This window comes from Staurois parvus, unplaced genomic scaffold, assembly GCF_062004578.1.
Source record: "Staurois parvus isolate SC_StPar_1 unplaced genomic scaffold, SC_StPar_1.0 ptg003244l, whole genome shotgun sequence".
Classification (NCBI taxonomy): domain Eukaryota; kingdom Metazoa; phylum Chordata; class Amphibia; order Anura; family Ranidae; genus Staurois; species Staurois parvus.
The window spans coordinates 42,342-67,911 of record NW_028321040.1 but is presented as its reverse complement, the minus strand read 5'-3'; the positions used below and the strand labels follow the sequence as shown (position 1 = coordinate 67,911).

Genomic DNA, 25,570 nt, shown 5'->3' with positions numbered 1-25,570 from the left:
CTCCTCCCTTCTGTTACCTCGTCCTCCTCTCCTCCATTCTGTAACCTCGTCCTCCTCTCCTCCATTCTGTAACCTCGTCCTCCTCTCCTCCCTTCTGTAACCTCGTCCTCCTCTCCTCCCTTCTGTAACCTCGTCCTCCTCTCCTCCCTTCTGTAACCTCGTCCTCCTCTCCTCCATTCTGTAACCTCGTCCTTCTCCTCTCCTCCCTTCTGTAACCTCGTCCTTCTCCTCTCCTCCCTTCTGTAACCTCGTCCTTCTCCTCTCCTCCCTTCTGTAACCTCGTCCTCCTCTCCTCCCTTCTGTAACCTCGTCCTCCTCTCCTCCCTTCTGTAACCTCGTCCTCCCTTCTGTAACCTCGTCCTTCTCCTCTCCTCCCTTCTGTTACCTCGTCCTCCTCTCCTCCATTCTGTAACCTCGTCCTCCTCTCCTCCATTCTGTAACCTCGTCCTCCTCTCCTCCCTTCTGTAACCTCGTCCTCCTCTCCTTCCTTCTGTAACCTCGTCCTCCTCTCCTCCATTCTGTAACCTCGTCCTTCTCCTCTCCTCCATTCTGTAACCTCGTCCTTCTCCTCTCCTCCCTTCTGTAACCTCGTCCTTCTCCTCTCCTCCCTTCTGTAACCTCGTCCTTCTCCTCTCCTCCCTTCTGTAACCTCGTCCTCCTCTCCTCCCTTCTGTAACCTCGTCCTCCTCTCCTCCATTCTGTAACCTCGTCCTTCTCCTCTCCTCCATTCTGTAACCTCGTCCTTCTCCTCTCCTCCATTCTGTAACCTCGTCCTCCTCTCCTCCCTTCTGTAACCTCGTCCTTCTCCTCTCCTCCATTCTGTAACCTCGTCCTTCTCCTCTCCTCCCTTCTGTAACCTCGTCCTCCTCTCCTCCCTTCTGTAACCTCGTCCTTCTCCTCTCCTCCCTTCTGTAACCTCGTCCTTCTCCTCTCCTCCCTTCTGTTACCTCGTCCTCCTCTCCTCCATTCTGTAACCTCGTCCTTCTCCTCTCCTCCCTTCTGTAACCTTGTCCTCCTCTCCTCCCTTCTGTAACCTCATCCTCCCTTCTGTAACCTCGTCCTCCTCTCCTCCATTCTGTAACCTCGTCCTCCTCTCCTCCATTCTGTAACCTCGTCCTCCTCTCCTCCATTCTGTAACCTCGTCCTCCTCTCCTCCATTCTGTAACCTCGTCCTCCTCTCCTCCATTCCGTAACCTCGTCCTCCTCTCCTCCATTCCGTAACCTCGTCCTCCTCTCCTCCATTCCGTAACCTCGTCCTCCTCTCCTCCATTCCGTAACCTCGTCCTCCTCTCCTCCCTTCCGTAACCTCGTCCTCCTCTCCTCCATTCCGTAACCTCGTCCTCCTCTCCTCCATTCCGTAACCTCGTCCTCCTCTCCTCCATTCCGTAACCTCGTCCTCCTCTCCTCCCTTCCGTAACCTCGTCCTCCTCTCCTCCATTCCGTAACCTCGTCCTCCTCTCCTCCATTCCGTAACCTCGTCCTCCTCTCCTCCATTCCGTAACCTCGTCCTCCTCTCCTCCATTCCGTAACCTCGTCCTCCTCTCCTCCATTCCGTAACCTCGTCCTCCTCTCCTCCCTTCCGTAACCTCGTCCTCCTCTCCTCCATTCCGTAACCTCGTCCTCCTCTCCTCCATTCCGTAACCTCGTCCTCCTCTCCTTCCTTCTGTAACCTCGTCCCTTTTCCTCTATAATGTACTGTACACTCTTCTCCTTTACACTGCCTTGTCAGCCCTCCTGTTTTGTGACCCCCTCCCTCCTGTGTTGTGACCCCCTCCCTCCTGTTTTGTGACCCCCTCCCTCCTGTTTTATGACCCCCTCCCTTCTGTTTTATGACCCCCTCTGGTTGATGAGGAGATGGAGAGATGAGGACAGCTGAGCTTGGACCGATTCTATTGAGGGGAAGGTGCAGTCACAGGGGAGAGGACGGGTCTTGCAGGGTTTGGGATGCAGCGGAGAAGGTTCTAGGACCTCTCTGGACCTTCTTTAGAACCATGGTCTTCTGTTCTCCATTGACACACCGGATTGTCCGTCAGTGGCAGGCAGGGACAGAACTTCATCTGAGTGATGGGAAGACTCGGAGGTGGTCCGGCACCGTTGTGGGGTCACTGTCACCCTCATTCCTGTCCATTTATCTGTCATCGGGTTGTGTGACTCCAGAATCCAATCTCAGTCCCAGTAGGCGTGTTCAGTACTGACCCATGATCAGGACTACTTGTCAGGGGAGCTCTCCTCCGCAGAACTCTCCGGAACACAGACAGGAGAGGAAATGTCTGGAACTTCCATAAATGCCTTCAACACCAGTTCTGAAAGTTCAAGAGCACCGGTCACCACCACACAGCATCCCATCACGCCCTCCACCACCACACCGCATCCCATCACGCCCTCCACCACCACACCGCATCCCATCACGCCCTCCACCACCACACCGCATCCCATCACACCCTCCACCACCACACCGCATCCCATCACACCCTCCACCACCACACCGCATCCCATCACACCCTCCACCACCACACCGCATCCCATCACACCCTCCACCACCACATTTCTGTGACATCATAACTACAACACCCACTACTGGCTGAGAGAGATCACGTGACATTGTAAAGTGACAGCTTCCCCTACACTGGCTGAGAGGGATCACGTGACATTGTAAAGTGACAGCTTCCCCTACACTGGCTGAGAGGGATCACGTGACATTGTAAAGTGACAGCTTCCCCTACACTGGCTGAGAGAGATCACGTGACATTGTACAGTGACAGCTTCCACTACACTGGCTGAGAGGGATCACGTGACATTGTAAAGTGACAGCTTCCACTACACTGGCTGAGAGGGATCACGTGACATTGTACAGTGACAGCTTCCACTACACTGGCTGAGAGGGATCACGTGACATTGTACAGTGACAGCTTCCCCTACACTGGCTGAGAGGGATCACGTGACATTGTAAAGTGACAGCTTCCCCTACACTGGCTGAGAGGGATCACGTTGTGATGGATTTGGTAAAATGCCTATTTCGTTTCCTATTGAATATATATATATATACGCTATTTCTATAAGTTTTATAAATATTTACTTTTATACTTTAATACATATGTTGTGTGAATATTTTCTGCCTGCTGGGCTTTGTGGTACTTTAAGAAATCCTTGCTTAAGAAATATTTGCTCACAGGAACAGACCCCCTCCCATCGTGTGATTTGGAAGACAAAAGAATGTTTTTCTCTTTTTAAGATAAGACTGAAGAAGATCACACCTATACCATGACGGAGATTGTTTTCGTGTAAAGTGACCAATCAAAGACTAATATGATGCTTATGCTGTTATCACGTGATGTTCCCATCATTTTTCATATATAAGCTCACGGTTTCATTTCAATAAATTAGAGAGAAGTTTTCACAGACCAAACGTGTCAGTGTGAGTTTCTTTATGTGCGCACATTCCACAAGCTGGCCAGCGTCATAAATTTTGGACAGGAACAGATAAGCACTGGATGATTAAGTCCAAGACTAAAACAACGTGACATTGTAAAGTGACAGCTTCCACTACACCGGCTGAGAGAGATCACGTGACATTGTAAAGTGACAGCTTCCCCTACACTGGCTGAGAGAGATCACGTGACATTGTAAAGTGACAGCTTCCACTACACTGGCTGAGAGGGATCACGTGACATTGTAAAGTGACAGCTTCCACTACACTGGCTGAGAGGGATCACGTGACATTGTAAAGTGACAGCTTCCACTACACTGGCTGAGAGGGATCACGTGACATTGTACAGTGACAGCTTCCACTACACTGGCTGAGAGGGATCACGTGACATTGTAAAGTGACAGCTTCCCCTACACTGGCTGAGAGGGATCACGTGACATTGTACAGTGACAGCTTCCACTACACTGGCTCAGAGGGATCACGTGACATTGTACAGTGACAGCTTCCCCTACACTGGCTGAGAGGGATCACGTGACATTGTACAGTGACAGCTTCCCCTACACTGGCTGAGAGGGATCACGTGACATTGTAAAGTGACAGCTTCCACTACACTGGCTGAGAGGGATCACGTGACATTGTAAAGTGACAGCTTCCCCTACACTGGCTGAGAGAGATCACGTGACATTGTAAAGTGACAGCTTCCACTACACTGGCTGAGAGGGATCACATGACATAACAGTACCAGCAATGGCTCTGAGTGATCATGTGACACAAGAGGGAGGTGCACTGTCTATAGTACACAGTGAAGAGAACCTGTCACGTACAATTTAGAAGTCTCTGAACTTGACAGAAGCATGAAACCAGTTTGATGTGTGCAGTGACAATGAAAGCTCCCATGTAGTGCTGTCCCAGCCGACCTCCCTGCCGTCCGGTTCAGTGATGTCACCAGGCTGAGACAATCTGCACATAAAAGGTTCTCTATGTTCTGTAACAAACTGACCTGAGACTTCTGTGTCCGCAGTGTCCAACGTTGGGGGGTCGTACAATCGGAGGTGACACAGGGCGGTGCTTTGCTGCTCCTCCTCCCCCGCCATGTGCTCTGCAGAAGGACATAAGTAAGGTGACTGATATCCTCCATCATTCCCAATATACATTCCGTGTATTCTCCTCATTTCCCCAATTCTGATACCCCAGAGCAGGGCTGAAGGGGAAGCAGACACGCAATGAGGGCTTCCTTCATATGTGGAGATAGTAGAGGCAGGATATCTCACCAGACACAGACTGGCTGCACTATATACACCTTCATTGTCAGCCACTCAACAATAAATAGCTGCAATTATAATCAGTAAATATACTCAGACACAAACGTTATCAGAAAAAAAACACAAAACAAAAAAATCCCCCCCCCCAAAAAAAAAAAATCCCCCCACCACCCCAAAAAAAAAAAAAAAACTGGGCAGACTTGGAGCACTGGGTCTTTTCTGCTGTCACTTTTCTATGTTTCTAATGAATTGTGGGTTTTTGTCCCTGGATAAGTGACGGGACGAGGTCCAAGACAAAAGGGTCGGAGTGCCTCCCTCTACCAAGACTAGGTGTGCCCAAGGCAGCTGCCTCTTCTGCCTCCCCCTCGGCCCAGCCCTGGTCTGGATATCTGTGTACACAGCCCCGGAGGAGATCTGTGCACCAGGTACAGGAGGGGAATCTTCTGTATTACCGGTGTGAACAGGTGAGTTGTTGGCCTGCGGGCGTGGAACGTCATAGATGTCAGAATCAGAACTGTGACTGCTGCCCTCACCTGAAACACACAGAAAACAGATGATCCAGAGGGGTCTTTACCGTGCCCCTCCCCCAGCCCACACACATACAGATGTCTGGTAAAACACATCCATAACCTTCCTCTTACCAGTGTGGGGCGGCTGCGCAGAGCAGAATTGTGGAAGGACATTTGCAGCATCAGGACCACCATCATCATCACTCCCTGCAGAGAGAGGAGAGCAGGTCTGTCTACAGATCACACACTGCACAGGACCAATGTGGGGCTTCCCAAGGAAGGACCAATGTGGGGCTTCCCAAGGAAGGACCAATGTGAGGCTTCCCAAGGAAGGACCAATGTGAGGCTTCCCAAGGAAGGACCAATGTGAGGCTTCCCAAGGAAGGACCAATGTGAGGCTTCCCAAGGAAGGACCAATGTGGGGCTTCCCAAGGAAGGACCAATGTGGGGCTTCCCAAGGAAGGACCAATGTGGGGCTTCCCAAGGAAGGACCAATGTGGGGCTTCCCAAGGAAGGACCAATGTGGGGCTTCCCAAGGAAGGACCAATGTGGGGCTTCCCAAGGAAGGACCAATGTGGGGCTTCCCAAGGAAGGACCAATGTGGGGCTTCCCAAGGAAGGACCAATGTGAGGCTTCCCAAGGAAGGACCAATGTGAGGCTTCCCAAGGAAGGACCAATGTGAGGCTTCCCAAGGAAGGACCAATGTGAGGCTTCCCAAGGAAGGACCAATGTGAGGCTTCCCAAGGAAGGACCAATGTGAGGCTTCCCAAGGAACGACCAATGCAAGGCTTCCCAAGGAACGACCAATGTGGGGCTTCCCACATTTACATTTCACTTTTGTTTCATTTGATAATTGAAGAATTTCATTTCGCCATATTCGCTATGATGAACAGATTCATTTTTGGCATGTGTTTTATATACTCATTTGTATCGGAAGGATTCAATATTCTGAATCTGATCCGAATTCACTGTGAAGAATAGCTGGTTGTTATGGAGGGGGTGGCCGCCGCGTCCTTAACAACCACAACTCATCTGGTGTCAGGGAATTCCCTGCTGACAGCAGAATGTAAACAAGCAATGCTGGCTTAAAAAAACAAACAAAAAAAAAACCCCACAAAACAAAAAACAGACCCTCTAGTTCTGGAAGGGTAACACCATGGAAAAATAAAAAAGAAAAAGAAAAGTGGCATGGGGTCCCCCAAGATCCATACCAGACTCTTAGCCAAGCATGCAGCCCAGGCTAGGTAAGGGGGCAGGACAAGCGAGCGTTATTCCCCTCCCCCCGCCCCCAATATGGCCGTCAGTCGCGTGTAGGCCTTTATTTTTTTTTTCCAAGTCATCAGCTGTTGTTCATTGTGATTGACATTGGAACTTCGGAGAACATTGTTTTTGTTTTTTCTTTAATAAAGGACTTGTCAAAAACAGTCTACTGTTTTTATTTAATTTTCATACTTTTTTTTTTGGTGGAGGGGGGCTGGGATCTGGGGGCCCTTCTGTTAAAGGGGGATTCTAGATTCCAAGAAGCCCCTGCTGCAAACCCCGACAACCACCCCCCAGGGTTGTGGTAAGAGGCCCTTATCTCCACACCCCTCCCCCCAATGTTGGGGGCATGTGGCCTGGCATGGTTGGGGGGGGTGTGACATCCATACTAATATATTAGTTAGTAAATGTCTGAAGTGTAAAGAATATGAGGAGGTGAGGTGAGGAGAGACAGATCTGGGTGTCATCAGCATAGAGATGGGAGGTTATCTACTGGCCCAGGAGGAGGTGTAGAGGGAGAATAAAAGGTGTCCAAGGAAAGAGCCTTGGTGGCCCCCATGGACAGAGGAAGAGAGGAAGAGGTCTACTTGTGGGTAACAACACTGATGGAGCTCAGAGATAGGTGGGAAGAGAACAGGGCAGAGGAGAGTCTAGGAGGACAAGAGAATGGAGTTTTCTTGGAAGAGAAGTAGATGGCCAACTGCATCAGAGCTACAGAAAGGTCTAATAGTATTGGAGTAGTGAGTGGTGGCCAGAATCTACAAATCTGTCCATGAAACAGAAAGCAGGCAACGTGCAAAATGTAAATGTTACAGTACCTTGGGATAGAGCTCACAAACCAAGAAGATGGCGGCAGTCGTGATCGGCGAGTGTGTAGACAGCAGTGCTAGGTGTCATGAGGGGGGTCTGCTTACCAGCCGGCTGTACTGCTCCTGGAGGCTGTTCAGAGAAGTCCTCCTTCAGACTGTTGTCTTCAATGACCACCTCTGGCTGACCTTCCTCCTTCAGACTGTTGTCTTCAATGGCCACCTCTGGCTGACCTTCCTCCTTCAGACTGTTGTCTTCAATGGCCACCTCTGGCTGACCTTCCTCCTTCAGACTGTTGTCTTCAATGACCACCACTGGCTGCCCATCTGCGGAGGAGCAGCTGACCTTCTGGATCAGCTCAGGGATGTCATACCTACAATGAGGCCTCCCTGGTCAATGCTGGGTCCAGCACAGACTGTCAGAATCAGAATTGATATCATTATAAATTTTGTGTCTGTGATCGAAATTGTCCTCCACTTTACATAAATATGGCACTTCTTGTTCTCAGACATGGGCTATGGAGGGGTCAGGATCAATATGCAAACATCGTAATGAGGGATTCAGTGAGCGCTAACCAACACAGCAGCTGATACACTAAAAAGGAAAAACCATAAACCTTCAAACAGACAATATAAGATAGATAGTGCAGCGCTAGATGATATATGACTGCACCAGTATTAAAGATGGTGCAATATCCCTTACTTAAATGTCAACTAATGTGGACCACATACATTACATACATACAGAGCCAATGGCTCTTATTCCTTCTGATGATGTACGTGTGATACGAAACACGCGTCAAGGAGGAGCCCTTGCTAGCCGTGACGCCAAGCCGCCGGATCAAGGGGGTCCGGCGGCCACTCTTCTATACCAGCTGGTGACTACCCCAAGGTCCAGAGAAATATTCAGCTGATCCTGTTTTGGAGCCTGTCTGCCAGAAGGAACCCCCATATGTGTTACCTTTTATCACAGAACCACCTGTACAGAGCTTCCTTTCATCTACAGTCGGAGTGATCCTTGGTGTATGAGACACAAACGCACAATTTAAATTGTGCTTCCGGTGAGTGCGCAATTTATTCACTTCTTCTGCACATCGCCGGACTACATGCATCATAAGGATCTTATCAAGATACACTTGTCTGTGTTTCTTTGATGACTGGACTGTATTGTGCATTCATATTGTGCGTTTTTTATTGTGAAGTTAAGTCATTATATCCCCCCTTTTTTCAATTCTTGGGAAGGTCACATACAGTGTATGTGGTCACATATAATGTATGTGGTCCACATTAGTTGACATTTAAGTAAGGGATATTGCACCATCTTTAATACTGGTGCAGTCATATATCATCTAGCGCTGCACTATCTATCTTATATAATATGCAAACATCACTTACCTAGTTAATGTGATCCTGATCCCGGATGATGCACACTAAAGTGATTCTGATCCCGGGTGATGCACACTAAAGTGATCCTGTGCCCGGATGATGCACACTAAAGTGATCCTGTGCCCGGATGATGCACACTTAAGTGATTCTGATCCCGGGTGATGCACACTAAAGTGATCCTGTGCCCGGATGATGCACACTAAAGTGATTCTGATCCCGGGTGATGCACACTAAAGTGATCCTGTGCCCGGATGATGCACACTAAAGTGATCCTGTGCCCGGATGATGCACACTAAAGTGATCCTGTGCCCGGATGATGCACACTAAAGTGATCCTGTGCCCGGATGATGCACACTAAAGTGATCCTGTGCCCGGATGATGCACACTAAAGTGATCCTGTGCCCGGATGATGCACACTAAAGTGATTCTGATCCAGGGTGATGCACACTAAAGTGATCCTGTGCCCGGATGATGCACACTAAAGTGATCCTGTGCCCGGATGATGCACACTAAAGTGATCCTGTGCCCGGATGATGCACACTAAAGTGATTCTGATCCCAGGTGATGCACACTAAAGTGATCCTGTGCCCGGATGATGCACACTAAAGTGATCCTGTGCCCGGATGATGCACACTAAAGTGATTCTGATCCCGGGTGATGCACACTAAAGTTATCCTGTGCCCGGATGATGCACACTAAAGTGATTCTGATCCCGGGTGATGCACACTAAAATTATCCTGTGCCCGGATGATGCACACTAAAGTGATCCTGTGCCCGGATGATGCACACTAAAGTGATTCTGATCCCGGGTGATGCACACTAAAGTGATCCTGTGCCCGGATGATGCACACTAAAGTGATTCTGATCCCGGGTGATGCACACTAAAGTGATTCTGATCCCAGGTGATGCACACTAAAGTGATTCTGATCCCGGGTGATGCACACTAAAGTGATCCTGTGCCCGGATGATGCACACTAAAGTGATCCTGTGCCCGGATGATGCACACTAAAGTGATCCTGTGCCCGGATGATGCACACTAAAGTGATCCTGTGCCCGGATGATGCACACTAAACTAATCCTGTGCCCGGATGATGCACACTAAAGTGATTCTGATCCCGGGTGATGCACACTAAACTGATTCTGATCCCGGGTGATGCACACTAAAGTGATTCTGATCCCGGGTGATGCACACTAAAGTAATCCTGTGCCCGGATGATGCACACTAAAGTGATTCTGATCCCGGGTGATGCACACTAAAGTGATTCTGATCCCGGGTGATGCACACTAAAGTGATTCTGATCCCGGGTGATGCACACTAAAGTGATTCTGATCCCGGATGATGCACACTAAAGTGATTCTGATCTCGGATGATGCACACTAAAGTGATTCTGATCCCGGATGATGCACACTAAAGTGATTCTGATCCCGGATGATGCACACTAAAGTGATCCTGTGCCCGGATGATGCACACTAAAGTGATCCTGTGCCCGGATGATGCACACTAAAGTGATCCTGTGCCCGGATGATGCACACTAAAGTGATCTTGTGCCCCCACACCTGAATCCCAATTTTCATAACATGTTGTCCACCATGTACTTGTGGGTGTGGCCAAAACATGGGTGTGGTCAATAAAAAGGGGGTTGTCTCAGCAACCTTTTCCCTATGCATTGCTATGGTACAATAAAGTGCCTGGGGCACACAAGAGATTGGTGGAGTAAAACAATCCTCATAGCTGGTGGTGGTGTCAGTGGCAGCAATGATAACCTTCAGCACCGGTATCAGTGCCAGCAATAGTCTCAGTGGCTGGTGGCCAGTGAACCAATAAGGAGAGAGTGGGAGGCGGGGACGAGCTGTGCTATGTGTGTGAATGGACAATGTCCAGTCACACCACTGGCTCAGAAGTAAGCCTGACCCCATGGCAAGATGGGAGGAGCCAGGAACACTGGTGGGCGGAGACCCCCCACCAAAAAAAAAAAAAGAAGAAGATTGAGGTTGCTGTGTGCAAAACCATTACCCAGAGCAGGTGAGTGTGACGTTCCTTGTCCCCTCTTCTATATGACAACCTTTAGAATGACTTTTACCCGTCCACAGTGCAAACCAGCAGGAAGCAGGGAAATGTACAGGAGCCCAATGATCCGTGTATTCGGGGAAGATCCCGATGTTCAGCTTCATGGTTTGACAGATGAAGAGGTCATGGATGCAATTGTGCAGAAATGATTTCTGGGATTTGGCAGATTTTATCAGCTAGACATCATCTGCTCACAACTGTATATAAAGAGACAGGTGTCATGTGTGTCCTTTGTGCCACCTGTGTATCACCTGTGTCCTGTGTGCCACCTGTGTCCTGTGTGCCACCTGTGTATCACCTGTGTTCTGTGTGCCACCTGTGTATCACCTGTGTCCTGTGTGCCACCTGTGTATCACCTGTGTCCTGTGTGCCACCTGTGTATCACCTGTGTCCTGTGTGCCACCTGTGTATCACCTGTGTCCTGTGTGCCACCTGTGTATCACCTGTGTCCTGTGTGCCACCTGTGTATCACCTGTGTTCTGTGTGCCACCTGTGTATCACCTGTGTCCTGTGTGCCACCTGTGTATCACCTGTGTCCTGTGTGCCACCTGTGTGTCACCTGTGTATCACCTGTGTCCTGTGTGCCACCTGTGTATCACCTGTGTCCTGTGTGCCACCTGTGTGTCACCTGTGTCCTGTGTGCCACCTGTGTATCACCTGTGTCCTGTGTGCCACCTGTGTCCTGTGTGCCACCTGTGTCCTGTGTGCCACCTGTGTCCTGTGTGCCACCTGTGTATCACCTGTGTCCTGTGTGCCACCTGTGTTCTGTGTGTCACCTGTGTCCTGTGTGCCACCTGTGTCCTGTGTGCCACCTGTGTCCTGTGTGCCACCTGTGTCCTGTGTGCCACCTGTGTATCACCTGTGTCCTGTGTGCCACCTGTGTATCACCTGTGTCCTGTGTGCCACCTGTGTATCACCTGTGTTCTGTGTGCCACCTGTGTGTCACCTGTGTCCTGTGTGCCACCTGTGTATCACCTGTGTTCTGTGTGCCACCTGTGTATCACCTGTGTCTTGTGTACCACCTGTGTGTCACCTGTGTCTTGTGTACCACCTGTGTCCTGTGTGCCACCTGTGTGTCACCTGTGTGCCACCTGTGTATCACCTGTGTCCTGTGTGCCACCTGTGTGTCACCTGTGTTCTGTGTATCACCTGTGTCCTGTGTGCCACCTGTGTATCACCTGTGTTCTGTGTGCCACCTGTGTCCTGTGTACCACCTGTGTCCTGTGTGCCACCTGTGTATCACATGTGTCCTGTGTATCACCTGTGTCCTGTGTGCCACCTGTGTCCTGTGTGCCACCTGTGTATCACATGTGTCCTGTGTATCACTGTGTCTCACCCGTGTCCTGTGTGCCACCTGTGTCCTGTGTGCCACCTGTGTCCTGTGTGCCACCTGTGTCCTGTGTGCCACCTGTGTCCTGTGTGCCACCTGTGTCCTGTGTGCCACCTGTGTATCACCTGTGTATCACCTGTGTCCTGTGTGCCACCTGTGTATCACCTGTGTCCTGTGTGCCACCTGTGTCCTGTGTGCCACCTGTGTCCTGTGTGCCACCTGTGTATCACCTGTGTATCACCTGTGTCCTGTGTGCCACCTGTGTATCACCTGTGTCCTGTGTGCCACCTGTGCATCACCTGTGTCCCACCTGTGTATCACCTGTGTCCTGTGTGCCACCTGTGTCCTGTGTGCCACCTGTGTATCACCTGTGTATCACCTGTGTCCTGTGTGCCACCTGTGTATCACCTGTGTCCCACCTGCGTATCGCCTGTGTCCTGTGTGCCACCTGTGTCCTGTGTGCCACCTGTGTATCACCTGTGTCCTGTGTGTCACCTGTGTCCTGTGTGCCACCTGTGTATCACCTGTGTCCTGTGTATCACCTGTGTCCTGTGTGCCACCTGTGTATCACCTGTGTCCTGTGTATCACCTGTGTATCACCTGTGTCCTGTGTATCACCTGTGTCCTGTGTGCCACCTGTGTATCACCTGTGTATCACCTGTGTCCCACCTGTGTCCTACCTGTGTCCCATGTACATCCTGTGTGTTATCTGTGTCACCTGTGCCCAGTGTTCTCTGTACCGCACACAGGACTATGTCAGAGCTATACAGACTGATGGTAATCTATAACTGACAAAGAATGGGGTACCAGGTACAGGAGGACTTGTACCGGCCGGGTCCTGGCAGCTGCATGGACTTCCACAGGAGTTTTATCCACACGTCCCGCAGATCCGCAGACTCAGCGCTCTGTAAAGATATAGAGACCTGTATATTAATCTGCTGCTGGAGTCCATCCATGACAGACAACATGGTGTGTCCCCGGCTCCCAGGGGCTCCTCGGATGGTATCTGGGGGCCAAACATAATGGTGATGAGCTGCTGAACCTCCACTGTGTACACAGCTCCACTCATCTCCTTCATGGTGGTGTACACGTCAGAGGGCAGGGTGTATATACTGTATATGGGGTAGAAGGACACAAATACTCACACAAAGTCTGCTGCCTCACTGCCAATTTGCAGTTCATCTGATCCCTCTTCATACATTCTGCAGTATACGGAAAGTCGCTCTTTGCTGTGAAAATCAACTCATTCCTGGAAAAAACATTTGCGCTGCATTTCAGCCACAAAAGGACCAGCTGACACCATGTCGGTGATTATCTCGGTAACACGGGTGTCAGTGATGACGAAGACAAGGCTGGAGATCGCTCTGTCATGCTGATTGAGATAGAAGAACAGACTGAGAGCTTTATAAGGAGGGTGGTGCTTGAAATCATTGTTCTTCCTCTGTTAACCATGGCTACCTCCAAGGAAACACACAGAGTCATCATTGCTTTGCACAAAAAGAGATTCCCAGACCAGGTTATTGCTGCTACTAAGATTGCACCTAAATCCACCATTTGTTGGATCATCAAGAAGTCCAGCAAGTGCCAGGACCGTCTCCTAAAGTGGATCCAGCTGTGGGATCGGGCACCACCGGTGCAGAGCTTGCTCAGGAATGGCAGCAGGCAGGTGTGATGCATCAGCACACACCGGGAGAAGAAGACGTTTGGAGGATGGTCTGGTATCAAGAAGGGCAGCAAAGAAGCCACTTCTGTGCAGGGAAAACATCCGGGACAGACTGATATTCTGCAAAAGGTCCAGGGATTGGACTGATGTGGATGGGGGGGTGGTGGGGGGTTGGGTAATTTTCTGTGATGAATCCCCTTTCCAATTGTTTGGGACATCCAGAAAAAAACAGAGAGGAAAAGGTGAGCGACACCATCAGTCCTGTGTCATGCCAACAGTGAAGCCTCCTGAGACCATTCATATGTGGGGTCACTTCTCACCCAAGGCAGTGAGCGCACTCACGATTCTCCCTGAGAACACCGCCATGAATGAATGGTCATCCTCCGAGAGCAACTTCTCCCAACCATCCAAGGACCGTTTGCTGAGGAACATCGCCTTCTCCACCATGATTGAGCCCCTTTGCAGAAGGGAAAAGTCATAACTAAGTGTCTTAGGGAACAAAACATGGAGATTTTGTGTCCATGGCCAGGAAACTCCCCAGATCTTCATCCCATTGAGAACTTGTGGTCAATCCTCAAGAGGTGGGAGAACAAAAACCCCAACAAATTCTGACCAACTCCAAGCCTTGATGATGCAAGTATGGGCAGCCATTAGTCAGGATGTGGCTCAGAAGTCGATGGCCAGCATGCCAGGAGGAATGGCTGAGGTCGGGGACAAGACGGGTCAACACTGCAAATATGGACTCTGCACAATCTTCATGTCATTGTCAGTGAAAGCCTCGGACACGTATGGAATGTTCATCATTCTACTTCATATATACCTTCATGTATACCAGAGGAACATCTGACACACAGGCAGAAAACACGGAAGCAGCAGACTTTGTGACCGTTCATATTTGTCTCATTCTCCAGACTTCTGTCCAGGGCTGTACCCCCCTCTGCGGTCCCTGTATATGAGAACACAGTGTACCCCCCTCTGCGGTCCCCGTATATGAGAACACAGTGTACCCCCCTCTGCGGTCCCCGTATATGAGAACACAGCGTACCCCCCTCTGTGGTCCCTGTATATGAGAACACAGCGTACCCCCCTCTGTGGTCCCCGTATATGAGAACACAGTGTACCCCCCTCTGTGGTCCCCGTATATGAGAACACAGTGTACCCCCCTCTGTGGTCCCCGTATATGAGAACACAGTGTACCCCCCTCTGTGGTCCCTGTATATGAGAACACAGTGTACCCCCCTCTGTGGTCCCTGTATATGAGAACACAGCGTACCCCCCTCTGCGGTCCCCGTATATGAGAACACAGTGTACCCCCCTCTGCGGTCCCTGTATATGAGAACACAGCGTACCCCCCTCTGCGGTCCCTGTATATGAGAACACAGTGTACCCCCCTCTGCGGTCCCCGTATATGAGAACACAGTGTACCCCCCTCTGTGGTCCCCGTATATGAGAACACAGCGTACCCCCCTCTGCGGTCCCTGTATATGAGAACACAGTGTACCTCCCTCTGTGGTCCCTGTATATGAGAACACAGTGTACCCCCCTTTGCGGTCCCCGTATATGAGAACACAGTGTACCCCCCTCTGTGGTCCCCGTATATGAGAACACAGTGTACCCCCCTCTGCGGTCCCCGTATATGAGAACACAGTGTACCCCCCTTTGCGGTCCCCGTATATGAGAACACAGTGTACCCCCCTCTGCGGTCCCTGTATATGAGAACACAGTGTACCCCCCTCTGCGGTCCCCGTATATGAGAACACAGTGTACTCCCCTCTGCGGTCCCCGTATATGAGAACACAGTGTACCCCCCTCTGCGGTCCCCGTATATGAGAACACAGTGTACCCCCCTCTGCGGTCCCTGTATATGAGAACACAGCGTACCCCCCTCTGCGGTCCCTGTATATGAGAACACAGTGTACCCCCCTCTGCGGTCCCTGTATATGAGAACACAGTGTACCCCCCTCTGCGGTCCCTGTATATGAGAACACAGTGTACCCCCCTCTGTGGTCCCTGTATATGAGAACACAGTGTACCCCCCTCTGCGGTCCCCGTATATGAGAACAGAGCGTACCCCCCTCTGCGGTCCCTGTATATGAGAACACAGTGTACCCCCCTCTGCGGTCCCCGTATATGAGAACACAGTGTACCCCCCTCTGTGGTCCCCGTATATGAGAACACAGTGTACCCCCCTCTGCGGTCCCCGTATATGAGAACACAGTGTACCCCCCTCTGTGGTCCCTGTATATGAGAACACAGTGTACCCCCCTCTGCGGTCCCCGTATATGAGAACACAGTGTACCCCCCTCTGTGGTCCCTGTATATGAGAACACAGTGTACCCCCCTCTGCGGTCCCTGTATATGAGAACACAGTGTACCCCCCTCTGCGGTCCCTGTATATGAGAACACAGTGTACCCCCCTCTGTGGTCCCCGTATATGAGAACACAGCGTACCCCCCTCTGCGGTCCCCGTATATGAGAACACAGTGTACCCCCCTCTGTGGTCCCTGTATATGAGAACACAGTGTACCCCCCTCTGCGGTCCCCGTACACGGGATGGTATGTGGCTCCGCTCACACACTGGATGGACATCTCCTGATGTTCTACACACTGGGAAATGCCCCTCGGGGGTGGAATTATCTCAATAGTGGTTTTTTTTTTTCTTTTAATCCAAGCCCCGCCCTCTTCCTGAAGCCCTCACCCACAGAACATGATCCAGTGTATCACATGATCATAGTGTGACCCCAGGTCTGCTCTCTGATTGGATCACAGGTCGGAGGGGATGTCTGGGAAGTCTCACCAGTAATTTCCGTTTGCCGTTCTTCATGACAATCTCAAAGGTGAAATCTCCATCTGCATCACTCAGATGTCTCACCGACTGCACCTATGGGGGTAAGAGGAGACATTCACCAGCAGGGGGCGTAGTAGGATATACAGGGGGCAGGAGATGGCTCCTCAATAACATGTGAGTTATTCACCATACATGCTGCTTACTTACAGAGAACATGTAGTACTGACCACGCAGAGAAGTCTAGAACAGAAAGACAAAGACGGGGTCAGGAAAAGCATTTCTGATGAGACCCCCAGTGACAAATCAGCCATCCCCCCATACATTATAGACACACCCACTTCATAAATCACCGTACTGGGTATAATGAATGCACTCTACTTACCCCCGACCCCTGCGCTCTGTTCATTACTAACCCCCGACCCCTGCGCTCTGTTCATTACTAACCCCCGACCCCTGCGCTCTGTTCATTACTAACCCCCGACCCCTGCGCTCTGTTCATTACTAACCCCCGACCCCTGCGCTCTGTTCATTACTAACCCCCGACCCCTGCGCTCTGTTCATTACTAACCCCCGACCCCTGCGCTCTGTTCATTACTAACCCCCGACCCCTGCGCTCTGTTCATTACTAACCCCCGACCCCTGCGCTCTGTTCATTACTAACCCCCGACCCCTGCGCTCTGTTCATTACTAACCCCCGACCCCTGCGCTCTGTTCATTACTAACCCCCGACCCCTGCGCTCTGTTCATTACTAACCCCCGACCCCTGCGCTCTGTTCATTACTAACCCCAGACCCCTGCGCTCTGTTCATTACTAACCCCAGACCCCTGCGCTCTGTTCATTACTTACCCCCGACCCCTGCGCTCTGTTCATTACTAACCCCCGACCCCTGCGCTCTGTTCATTACTAACCCCCGACCCCTGCGCTCTGTTCATTACTAACCCCGACCCCTGCGCACTGTTCATTACTTACCCCCGACCCCTGCGCTCTGTTCATTACTAACCCCCGACCCCTGCGCTCTGTTCATTACTAACCCCCGACCCCTGCGCTCTGTTCATTACTAACCCCCGACCCCTGCGCTCTGTTCATTACTAACCCCCGACCCCTGCGCTCTGTTCATTACTAACCCCCGACCCCTGCGCTCTGTTCATTACTAACCCCCGACCCCTGCGCTCTGTTCATTACTAACCCCCGACCCCTGCGCTCTGTTCATTACTAACCCCCGACCCCTGCGCTCTGTTCATTACTAACCCCAGACCCCTGCGCTCTGTTCATTACTTACCCCCGACCCCTGCGCTCTGTTCATTACTAACCCCCGACCCCTGCGCTCTGTTCATTACTAACCCCCGACCCCTGCGCTCTGTTCATTACTAACCCCCGACCCCTGCGCTCTGTTCATTACTAACCCCCGACCCCTGCGCTCTGTTCATTACTAACCCCAGACCCCTGCGCTCTGTTCATTACTTACCCCCGACCCCTGCGCTCTGTTCATTACTAACCCCGACCCCTGCGCTCTGTTCATTACTAACCCCCGACCCCTGCGCTCTGTTCATTACTAACCCCGACCCCTGCGCACTGTTCATTACTTACCCCCGACCCCTGCGCTCTGTTCATTACTAACCCCCGACCCCTGCGCTCTGTTCATTACTAACCCCCGACCCCTGCGCTCTGTTCATTACTTACCCCCGACCCCTGCGCTCTGTTCATTACTAACCCCCGACCCCTGCGCTCTGTTCATTACTTACCCCCGACCCCTGCGCTCTGTTCATTACTTACCCCCGACCCCTGCGCTCTGTTCATTACTTACCCCCGACCCCTGCGCTCTGTTCATTATTTACCCCCGACCCCTGCGCTCTGTTCATTACTTACCCCCGACCCCTGCGCTCTGTTCATTACTTACCCCCGACCCCTGCGCTCTGTTCATTACTAACCCCCGACCCCTGCGCTCTGTTCATTACTAACCCCCGACCCCTGCGCTCTGTTCATTATTTACCCCCGACCCCTGCGCTCTGTTCATTACTTACTCCCGACCCCTGCGCTCTGTTAATTACTTACCCCCGACCCCTGCGCTCTGTTCATTATTTACTCCCGACCCCTGCGCTCTGTTCATTACTTACACCCGACCCCTGCACTCTGTCCCTGACCCCTGCACTTTGTCCCTTACTCCTGGCCCCTGCACTCTGTCCCTTACACCTGATCCCTGCACTCTGTCCCTTACTCCTGGCCCCTGCACTCTGTCCCTTACTCCTGGCCCCTGCACTCTGTCCCTTACTCCTGGCCCCTGCACTCTGTCCCTTACTCCTGGCCCCTGCACTCTGTCCCTTACTCCTGGCCCCTGCACTCTGTCCCTTACTCCTGGCCCCTGCACTCTGTCCCTTACTTCTGGCCCCTGCACTCTGTCCCTTACTCCTGGCCCCTGCACTCTGTCCCTTACCCCTGGCCCCTGCATTCTGTCCCTTACCCCTGGCCCCTGCACTCTGTCCCTTACCCCTGGCCCCTGCATTCTGTCCCTTACCCCTGCACTCTGTCCCTTACCCCTGCACTCTGTCCCTTACCCCTGGCCCCTGCACTCTGTCCCTTACCCCTGCACTCTGTTCCTTACCCCTGGCCCCTGCACTCTGTCCCTTACCCCTGCACTCTGTCCCTTACCCCTGCACTCTGTCCCTTACCCCTGCACTCTGTCCCTTACCCCTGGCCCCTGCACTCTGTCCCTTACCCCTGCACTCTGTTCCTTACCCCTGGCCCCTGCACTCTGTCCCTTACCCCTGCACTCTGTCCCTTACCCCTGCACTCTGTCCCTTACCCCTGCACTCTGTCCCTTACCCCTGCACTCTGTCCCTTACCCCTGCACTCTGTCCCTTACCCCTGCACTCTGTCCCTTACTCCTGGCCCCTGCACTCTGTCCCTTACCCCTGGCCCCTGCACTATCAGATAACATGGAGGAAGGTTGTGGCCGTAGTGCTGTCCTCTCACCTCCTGCTGGTCCCTGTTGGTGTAGAAGTACAGCGTTGTGTTCTGAAGTCTGAACCAATATTTCGACCAATTAAATTTCTGAAAAGAGAAAATTGGCCGATAAAATAGCGGGGGAGGGGCGGGGTTATACATTTCCTCCACTACGGCTTCATCCGTTACCTAGGAGACCGCGAGTGTCAGTGAGAGATCGGGGATTTCACAGATATGATCTGCCACCTAGTGCTATGGTACAGTACATGGAATATACAACACGGGCAGTACACGCAACATAACATGGGACAGTACATGGAATATACAACACGGGCAGTACACGCAACATAACATGAGACAGTACATGGAATATACAACACGGGCAGTACACGCAACATAACATGGGACAGTACATGGAATATACAACACGGGCAGTACACGCAACATAACATGGGACAGTACATGGAATATACAACACGGGCAGTACACGCAACATAACATGGGACAGTACATGGAATATACAACACGGGCAGTACACGCAACATAAAATGGGACAGTACATGGAATATACAACACGGGCAGTACACGCAACATAACATGGGACAGTACATGGAATATACAACACGGGCAGTACACGCAACATAACATGGGACAGTACATGGAATATACAACACGGGCAGTACACGCAACATAAAATGGGACAGTACATGGAATATACAACACGGGCAGTACACGCAACATAAATGGTACAGTACATGGAATATTCAACACGGGCAGTACACGCAACATAACATGGGACAGTACATGAAATATACAACACGGGCAGTACACGCAACATACCATGGGACAGTACATGGAATATACAACACGGGCAGTACACGCAACATAACATGGGACAGTACATGGAATATACAACACGGGCAGTACACGCAACATAACATGGGACAGTACATGGAATATACAACACGGGCAGTACACGCAACATAACATGGGACAGTACATGGAATATACAACACGGGCAGTACACGCAACATAACATGGGACAGTACATGGAATATACAACACGGGCAGTACACGCAACATAACATGGGACAGTACATGGAATATACAACACGGGCAGTACACGCAACATAACATGGGACAGTACATGGAATATACAACACGGGCAGTACACGCAACATAACATGGGACAGTACATGGAATATACAACACGGGCAGTACACGCAACATAACATGGGACAGTACATGTAATATACAACACGGGCAGTACACGCAACATAACATGGGACAGTACATGGAATATACAACACGGGCAGTGCACACAACATAACATGGGACAGTGCACACAACCTATAACATGGGACGGTACATGCAACCTATAACATGGGACAATACACACAACATAACATGGGACAGTACACACAACATAACATGGAAAAGTACATGCAACATAGCATGGGACAGTACACACAACCTGTAACATGGGACAGTACACACAACAAACAACATGGGAGGGTACACACAACATGGGGCAGTACATACAACATGGGACATTACATGCAACATACCATGGGACAGTACAAGCAATGTACAACATGGGACAGTACACACAACAGACAACATGTGGCAGTATACACAACATGGGACAGTACACACAACATGGAACAGCACACACTACATAAAACATGGGACAGTACACACATGGGACAACACATGTAACATACAACATGGCACAGGACATGCAACATACAACATGTGGCAGTACATGGGAAATACAACATGGGACAGCTCTACACAGGACTCTACCTATGATACAACCCATACACTATACAATCTCTGTATGTGAGGACACACCCAAACGTCTTCATGTGTCTGTCACTGCACAGCCCCTCCCACTGCATAGAGGGCGCTATATCCATTCTACAATCAGATTGTATAGTGTATGGTCACCCCAACAATCTCCTCCCCCTCCTGACAGACCCATACTGATACACCCTATATTGCCCCAGTATTGGTCGGCCAGCCTTTCCACGCACATGACCTTTAATGCCCCCCCAGTCTTAGTCCGTAGGGTCCAATATTGAGTTGGCCCCGCCCTTCCCACACACATGACTCTTAATGGCCCCTCCCAGTCTTAGTCCGTAGGGTTCAATATTGAGTTGGCCCCGTCCTTTCTACACACATGAACTTTAATGGCCCCCCAGTCTTAGTCCGTAGGGTTCAATATTGAGTTGGCCCCGCCCTTTCCACTCACATGACCTTTAATGCCCCCCCAGTCTTAGTTCGTAGGGTTCAATATTGAGTTGGCCCCGCCCTTTAAACGCACATGACCTTTAATGGCCCCTCCCAGTCTTAGTCCGTAGGGTTCAATATTGAGTTGGCCCCGCCCTTTCCACTCACATGACCTTTAATGGCCCCCCAGTCTTAGTCCGTAGGGTTCAATATTGAGTTGGCCCCGCCCTTTCCACACACATGACCTTTAATGGCCCCCAGTCTTAGTCCATAGGGTTCAATATTGAGTTGGCCCCGCCCTTCTCACACACGACCTTTAATGGCCCCCCAGTCTTAGTCTGTAGGGTTCAATATTGAGTTGGCCCCGCCCTTTCCACACACATGACCTTTAATGGCCCCCCAGTCTTAGTCTGTAGGGTTCAATATTGAGTTGGCCCCGCCCTTCTCACTCACATGACCTTTAATGGCCCCCCAGTCTTAGTCCGTAGGGTTCAATATTGAGTTGGCCCCGCCCTTTGCCTCTTCTGGGAAGGCCGTCCACAAGGTTTAGGAGGGTGTCTATGGGAAGGTTGGACCATTCTTCCAGAAGCACATTTGTCAGGTCAGGCACTGATGTCGGGGGAGGGGCACTGATGTCGGGGGAGGGGCACTGATGTCGGGGGAGGAGGCCTGGCTCGCAGTCTCCGCTCTGATTCATCCCAAAGGTGTTCTATGGGGTTGAGGTCAGGACTCTGTGCAGGCCAGTCAAGTTCCTCCACCCCAAACTGGCTCCTCCATGTCTTTATGGACCTTGCTTTGTGCACTGGTGGGCAGTCATGTTGGAACAAGAAGGGGCCATCCCCAAACTCCTCCCACAAAGTTGGGAGCATGAAATTATCCAAAATGGCACCTTAAGAGTTCCCTTCACTGGAACTAGGGGGCCAAGCCCACCCTCTGAGAAACACCCCCACACCAGAATCCCCCTCCACCAAACTTTACACTTGGCACAATACAGTCAGGCAAGTCCCTTTCTCCTGGCCACCACCAAACCCAGACACGTCCATCGGATTGCCAGACAGAGAAGCGTGATTGGTCACTCCAGAGAACACACCTCCACTTCTCTAGAGTCCAGTGGCGGCGTGCTTTACACCACGGCATCCGACGCTTTGCATTGCACTTGGTGATGGAAGGCTTGGATGCAGCTGCTCGGCCATGGAAACCCATTCCATGAAGCTCTCTACGCACTGTTGTTGGGCTCATCTGAAGGCCACACCAAGTTTGGAGGTCTTTAGCTATTGACTCTGCAGACAGTTGGCGACTTCTGCGCACTGTGCGCTTCAGCATGCGCTGACCCCGCCCTGTCATGTGACGTGGCCTACCACTTGGTGGCTGTTGTTCCCAGTGGCTTCCACTTTGTTATAATCCCACTAACAGTTGGTGGAATATTTAGTAGCCAGGAAATGTCACGGATGGACTTATTGCCCAGGTGGCCACCTATCACGGGACCACGCTTGGAGTCACTGAGCTCCTGAGAGAGAGCCAATGTTTGTAGAAGCCGTCTGCATGTCTAGGGGCTTGATTGTATACACCTGTGTCCATGGAGGAGATTGGAACACCTGAATCACATGATATGGAAGGGATTGGAGCACCTGAATCACATGATATGGAGGGGATTGGAACACCCGAATCACATGGTTGGAGGGGATTGGAACACCTGAATCCAATGATTGGGAGGGGATTGGAGCACCTGAATCACGTGATATGGAGGGGATTGGAACACCCGAATCACGTGATCGGCAGGGGATTGGAACACCCGAATCACGTGATCGGCAGGGGATTGGAGCACCCGAATCACGTGATCGGGAGGGGATTGGAGCACCCGAATCACGTGATCGGGAGGGGATTGGAGCACCCGAATCACGTGATCGGGAGGGGATTGGAGCACCCGAATCACGTGATCGGGAGGGGATTGGAGCACCCGAATCACGTGATCGGGAGGGGATTGGAGCACCCGAATCACGTGATCGGGAGGGGATTGGAGCACCCGAATCACGTGATCGGGAGGGGATTGGAGCACCCGAATCACGTGATCGGGAGGGGATTGGAGCACCCGAATCACGTGATCGGGAGGGGATTGGAACACCCGAATCACGTGATCGGGAGGGGATTGGAACACCCGAATCACGTGATCGGGAGGGGATTGGAACACCCGAATCACGTGATCGGGAGGGGATTGGAACACCCGAATCACGTGATCGGGAGGGGATTGGAGCACCCGAATCACGTGATCGGGAGGGGATTGGAGCACCCGAATCACGTGATCGGGAGGGGATTGGAGCACCCGAATCACATGATCGGAAGGGGATTGGAGCACCCGAATCACATGATATGGAGGGGATTGGAGCACCCGAATCACATGATATGGAGGGGATTGGAGCACCCGAATCACATGATATGGAGGGGATTGGAGCACCTGAATCACATGATTGGGAGGGCGGGGACATTACTTGGGGCAGTATAGTGCATTCTGCAGAATATTCCATCACTGACCTGTCTAGTTATCTGCAGAACATCGCTCCCTCCCATCCCCCTCCTGACAGATCCATATTGATATATTCTGCAGATTATCCCATCACTGACCCCTCTAGAGATCTGCAGACTATCGCTCCATCCTGTAGGATGGGGTCTTACCATGGTGTCCTTCCTCTTGCGGAGGTAGCCCTGGAAGGACAGGTTCCCCTGGACGGGGGTCAGGGTGTCGGAGGAGGACGACTCTGCTGGGGGATCCTGTGAAGCCATCATTAGAAAACTCTCTGAACTTCCTTGTGAATTTGAACTTCCCCATCTCACCGTTCACATTCCTAACACACCTGACACCTGCAGCCCCGCCCATTATTAACCTCTTGATACCTCCACCTGCAGCCCCGCCCATTATTAACCTCTTGATACCTCCACCTGCAGCCCCGCCCATTATTAACCTCTTGATACCTCCACCTGCAGCCCCGCCCATTATTAACCTCTTGATACCTCCACCTGTAGCCCTGCCAATTGGGACTGTGTGTATAGTGGAGTCACATGGCGGTCCTTCACCCGGAACCCCGGAGCGTTGTCATGGCAGTGTGTTGTCTCCTAAATCTTTCCGTTAATGAATGTGAGAGAAATGAAAGACAAACAGCCGACCTTTATACCCGCAGAGAGTGTGAACCTCCGAGATCAGACCGCCGAGAAGAGCGCCGAGATCAGACCGCCGAGAAGAGCGCCGAGATCAGAGAGCCAAGATCAGACCGCCGAGAAGAGCGCCGAGATCAGAGCGCCGAGAACGGACCGCCAAGAAGAGCGCCGAGAACAGACCACCAAGAAAAGCGCCGAGAACAGAGCGCCGAGAACAGAGCGCCGAGAACAGAGCGCCGAGAAGAGCGCCGAGAACAGAGCGCCGAGATCAGACCGCCGAGAAGAGCGCCGGGATCAGACCGCCGAGATCAGACCGCCAAGAAGAGCGCCGAGATCAGACCGCCAAGAAGAGCGCCGAGATCAGACCGCCAAGAAGAGCGCCGAGATCAGACCGCCAAGAAGAGCGCCGAGATCAGACCGCCAAGAAGAGCGCCGAGATCAGACCGCCAAGAAGAGCGCCGAGATCAGACCGCCAAGAAGAGCGCCGAGATCAGACCGCCAAGAAGAGCGCCGAGATCAGACCGCCAAGAAGAGCGCCGAGATCAGTCCGCCAAGAAGAGCGCCGAGATCAGTCCGCCAAGAAGAGCGCCGAGATCAGTCCGCCGAGAAGAGCGCCGAGATCAGACCGCCGAGAAGAGCGCCGAGATCAGACCGCCGAGAAGAGCGCCGAGATCAGACCGCCGAGAAGAGCGCCGAGATCAGACCGCCGAGAAGAGCGCCGAGATCAGAGCGCCGAGATCAGAGTGCC

The 25,570-nt window shown here is 51.7% G+C and overlaps 2 protein-coding genes across 2 annotated transcripts; both read right to left on the bottom strand.

Moving 5' to 3' along the window:
• Positions 1–1,818: 1,818 nt before the first annotated feature.
• Positions 1,819–10,822, bottom strand: LOC149428436 (uncharacterized). The gene is made up of 6 exons (XM_089667410.1): positions 10,665–10,822; positions 7,373–7,638; positions 5,331–5,405; positions 5,142–5,222; positions 4,428–4,526; positions 1,819–2,303 (listed from the first exon to the last, which is right to left on the bottom strand). The coding sequence occupies exons 1-6, from the start codon at positions 10,820–10,822 to the stop codon at positions 2,209–2,211; spliced, it is 774 nt and encodes a 257-aa protein (XP_089523536.1). The 3' UTR covers positions 1,819–2,208.
• Positions 10,823–12,830: 2,008 nt separating this feature from the next.
• Positions 12,831–24,450, bottom strand: LOC149428435 (uncharacterized). The gene is made up of 5 exons (XM_089667409.1): positions 24,343–24,450; positions 19,471–19,548; positions 16,707–16,739; positions 16,509–16,592; positions 12,831–12,953 (listed from the first exon to the last, which is right to left on the bottom strand). The coding sequence occupies exons 1-5, from the start codon at positions 24,448–24,450 to the stop codon at positions 12,831–12,833; spliced, it is 426 nt and encodes a 141-aa protein (XP_089523535.1).
• Positions 24,451–25,570: the final 1,120 nt, after the last annotated feature.